This window comes from Macrobrachium rosenbergii, chromosome 9 (assembly GCF_040412425.1).
Source record: "Macrobrachium rosenbergii isolate ZJJX-2024 chromosome 9, ASM4041242v1, whole genome shotgun sequence".
Lineage (NCBI taxonomy): Eukaryota > Metazoa > Arthropoda > Malacostraca > Decapoda > Palaemonidae > Macrobrachium > Macrobrachium rosenbergii.
Window position 1 is genome coordinate 22775162 of NC_089749.1, and position 5000 is coordinate 22780161.

The following is a 5000-nucleotide window of genomic DNA, read 5'->3' on the forward strand; positions in this document are numbered from 1 at the left end:
ATATATATATATATATATATATATATATATATATATATATATATATATATAATATATATCTAATATATATATATATATATATATATTATATATATATATATTACTACAAGTATTTATTCTCAACACTCCTATACAGCCCTCTGCATTTCAACATTTTCATCTCTCAACAAGCACAGAGCTTAGGAGAATGTCTGGACCACCTATATAATAGACAAAGTACCTTCACAGCCAAGCCCAGGAAATTCCAAATGTGATATGCCTCTTGTCAAGGCATTGACCCCTCTCTCTTAAATACCTCTTAATTGTACCATCTCCGCACTGAATTCACCCTTCTGCCGAAATGCTCTCCTCTTCCAGGCAAACCGACCAACAAGGGCACAGGACACCTGAATTGCCAGAAGGCACGAGGATTGGTAACCGCGCTTCTCTGAACCCATGACAAACCAAACCAAAAAGCCCGGAAACAGGAAGACATATTACGAGGTGGTCAGAGGTAAAGACAAAGCAGTATTGGGTAGACCTCTATTGAGCGCAGACGCCTTGCCGAGCAGCCAGCCCGCCGGCCACCCACAGTGATCCGCTCTGTCTCTTGTTGACTGAACCAGTGTTGCATTAGCGCCAACCGTTTATGTCCCTATTGACGAAGATCCCAGCTGGCTTTACATTCAAGATTCCTTGTCCAGGAATTCAGGCACTGTGTGGTATTGTAAAGTTATTTTGGCAACACCTTCTCCAACTGTATTTCCCACTGCCCATTTCCTCCCTTGCAATTCCCTTAATTGCCTTAACGAATTGGTGTTAACGTTACTCGTGTTAAATTGCTCATAAAAAAAAAGTATACCTTAGTTTTACCAGACCACTGAGCTGATTAACAGCTCTCTCTAGGAGCTGGCAGAAGATTAGACTTATTTTACGTGGCTAAGAACCAACTGGTTACTTAGCAGCTTGGGACCTACAGCTCATTGTGGAATCGAACACATTACTAGCAAGAAATGAATTTCTATCACTAGAAGCAAATTCTCTAACTCTTCATCAGCAGGCCAGAGACTCGAACTCGGGCTGCGAGTGCTCGTCAAGCTCACGCTCATGAAGAGCTTAAATTGCTCATAAGTATCATCCCAATTTGCATTATATTTTATCTTGGATGACTTCTCTCTCAGCCTTCAGCATTCTAAGTAGACTTTTACCCATCGCTGTAACAACCTGAAGTGATCCTGTGCATTTCTATATTGCAGAATAGGTGTATGTGCTGCTGTGTCAATCTACTGTTCCATGGTGGCTCCCCTTTCATCTATCAGCTCTGAGATTTCCTCAGGATATAATCTGTATAATTGTGGCACTTTACTTGCTTATGTAATGTAATCCACAGTGTCCTTATAGGTTATTAAGCATCTTTTAAGAGGTTCTCTAAGAGTATAATCTGCATGCTTGTGTCACCCTTGCTTTGTCAGTCACCGTAAATACGGTGCCAAGGAGCTAAGTGCTTAGAGCTCCCTTGTGTCACTCTTCTGATTTTATGTTATTATAACTAATTAAGGTAGACACTGAATTTCTCTCAAAGTCCTAAATTAAGCTTAAATGATAAGAATCCCCTCTTTCTCTGCAAATGTCGATAAACTACACAGTCATGCTTTTGCAACAATTTAAGTCAATCCCAGCCCATTAACACTCATAGCAATATATATGTTATGTTATATATATATATATATATATATATATATATATATATATAATATATATATATATATATATATATATATATATATATATATATATATATATATACATATATATATACATATACAATATATATATATATATAATATATATATATATATATTATATATATATATATATATATATATATATATATATATATATATATATATATATATATGTATGTACTATGTATGTATGTGTGTATGTGAATGTGTGTGTGTGTAGTTTTTCCTTATTTTATTTTCAGTGTCTTTATAAACTATTCACTGCGGATTAGGAACTGTTTACATTTTAGTGTCTTTTACTGATTGTAGTTGTTTTTAAGTGTTTTACAAGTGCGCCTTTTGACGCTTTATGACTGTATTTAAGTGTGTTTTGTGTTTTTATTATTTTGGGAATTTTTTAACTTTTGGCTTTTATTGTGAAACTTGAGGAGTTAATGGCGTTAATCTTCTATTGCAGATCGCTAATGAGGCGATATGGTATCGCGAAACACTGGGAATAAACTGTGTTATCAACTTGATCTTGATTTTCCCACTAATATCATCTGATGAAATATATATGTATATATACTGTATATATATATATATATATATATATATATATATATATGCCTCTATATATATATATATATATATATATATATATATATATATATATATATAAAGATAAAATCCTCGAAGGAAACGGAAACACTGTAGTGCTGCAAGGCCTTTCGACGCTAGTCGCTACTTGCTTAGCTCCAGAAGGAAACGGAAACACTGGAGTGCTGTGAGGGCCTTTCGACGCTAGTCTTTTGCTCAGCAGTAAAGGACTGGCGTCAGAAAATCTCACCTTACCAATGTTTCCATTTTCCTTTCAGTGAATTTTATCTTTATTTATATATTCATCACGTTTCCAGATTTTTCGTGATCCCAGTTATACATACATATATATATATATATATATATATATATATATATATATATATATATATATATATATATAATATATATATATATATATATTATTCTATATAAAATCGTCAAGTTGCAGTTTTGTTTCAATTCCACACAAAAATCTTCACAATTAGCTTCATAATATAGGACACACACCCAAGACAATGAGTTTGAATTATAACAAGACATTGCCAACAAAACCAAAGAAAATTGTGGATTAGGAGGACTAACTTAACGACATCTGGATAGAACTGTTTATCCCAGGGCGAGAAGAGGGAATCCGTGACGTAGGTCGTTCCGGAAATCAGGGACAGCTGGAAACATCCTGGGGGCTGCCGATAATTTTCCTTCCCTTCACGTAAACTGGATAAGGTTGCTCCTGTAAGGATTTTGATGGAAATTACGAATGACTGTCGATAGTAAGTTAACTTTTCAAACAAAGAAAAAACGACCACTTGATGGCAACAAGACCGTCGTCCAAATACTATCGATAAGTTTAAATGATAATCTTTTGGTTTCAGTCTCAGTGCCATCTTTTAAAATCTCGAAGACATTTTGTGATTGGACGGCTAATAATGCTTCAGTATAAAGTTAACGCCACTTATTGATAATATCTTTGCTGATACCTTAAGTTCTTCATCATGTGTCACTTTGACGGGGCCGCCCTGAGCAATTGATCCACCTAGGAAAATTTGTCCTACGAGTTTTGGATGTTCTCTGTCTGTTATGTCGTATTGGCGGACGTCCCCATGAGCCCAGTTGCTGAAGTACAGGTACCGGTCATCAAGGGAGATGATGATATCGGTTATGAGGCCTGAAAGAAATCAATCATTATCTAATAAATAAAGTAAATAAAAAGCTTATTCCGATTAGATTTGTTTTGGGGTACAAAGAGTAGAAAATCGATAACAGATTGCAAAGGTTACACATACCTGGCATTTCTGGGAGAGCCCACCCTTCGACTTTTTTGGCGGGAACATCTATGACTTTATGGGCTGCATAGGTTCCGTCTTTTTTACGATAAAACCTAAAAGTTGAAAAACAATACTTAGAAATAGTAAATTTACGTAAAATTGACGACATACTGCTAGGTTTTATAAGTTAGAATCCACAAGTTGCTATGTTTTACAAGTTAAGAGCCATATAGGTTTATATAAATATTTGATAGAGGACTAATAAAATAAAAAAAAAATATTCAGGCCTTTTCTTGGGGTCACTGCCTACTGGAAACTTACCTAAAAACATTCGCATAAAGTGCACTACCAACATAGCCTTCGGTTGCAAGAGGATCGTGCAAGAATCGAATTTCCAGAGGCATGACTCCCTCTAAGCCTAGGTCTACCTTTTGCAACAGGCGACGGTCCGACCAGGAATAGACGTTGATGTGGGTTCCATACCGACCTGATGGAGTACAGTTTTGAGAGAATTATTCAACAAAAATACGCAAAGCTTTTATTTTGTATAAGTCAACTATAAAACAAAAGATATTGGTCGAAAAATATATTTTGCTGCGTGGCCATACACTGTTCATCTTTGTACCTAAACATGTCAACCGTACATTTGACTTGTGCCTCTAAGCTGAGTCGGAGGTAAGGGGCCGTATGGGTGACTCCAGTTATGCTTTTGTTGACCATTTCACTCAATTTAGGTACCTGGTTACTATATGGGTAGAGAAGGGTATGGGGCTTGCTACCTAATCCTAAAATAAGATTGGATTCAAGAAATTTAAAATATCAAGCCAAGCGCTGGGCCACTTTCAGGCATTCGGCGTTGACAGTGAAAAGAGGGAGATGGAGTGGTTGGACAGCAAGATAAATAAATCCAGAAAATTAGGGAAATGAATTACAAGGACCTAAAGTTGCAACCGGAAGAAAAACTTCACAGTTGCACTTAGAAGTAAGCAGGAATGGAGGTCAAGTAAAAGGCTAAAAAGTGGATGCAGCTCGGGACCGTAGGGACTCTGCAAACACCCTTTAGTAATGCCTACAGTGCACCACGTGAAGTGTATTGACGGCAATAGCCCCTTATGGAATCCTTAAATACGAGCCATGTGCATAACTGTAAACGCATAGGCGTAAATGGCAACTGCACAGAACCACAGACGTTTACCAATTCTGCACTTGAGGTTCTTTCTAGACCGATAATCAATTAGCCTTCAAACAGTGGGATAATATTTAAAAACTAATTTCTAAAATGTCACGGTGTATGTTTACAAATTCAGATGAAATACAGCGTATATTCAACATCTTACCACTCTCCACATCCTTCGGGTCGAAGCCGTTGAAGAAGGCTTTCGGACAACCCCACTCGGAGGAGATGAGTACATCGTGGGTGGGCTGGTAC

The 5000-nt window shown here is 36.6% G+C and overlaps 1 protein-coding gene across 1 annotated transcript in view; it reads right to left on the reverse strand.

Moving 5' to 3' along the window:
* Positions 1-5000, reverse strand: part of LOC136841596 (methanethiol oxidase) — a 28145-nt gene that overhangs the window by 4623 nt on the left and 18522 nt on the right. The window contains 6 exon segments of the mRNA XM_067108665.1: positions 2889-2980; positions 2983-3036; positions 3284-3471; positions 3590-3684; positions 3893-4058; positions 4909-5000. The exon segment at positions 4909-5000 is cut by the window's right edge and continues 43 nt beyond it. Of these exon segments, the coding sequence (XP_066964766.1) occupies positions 2889-2980; positions 2983-3036; positions 3284-3471; positions 3590-3684; positions 3893-4058; positions 4909-5000 (687 nt within the window).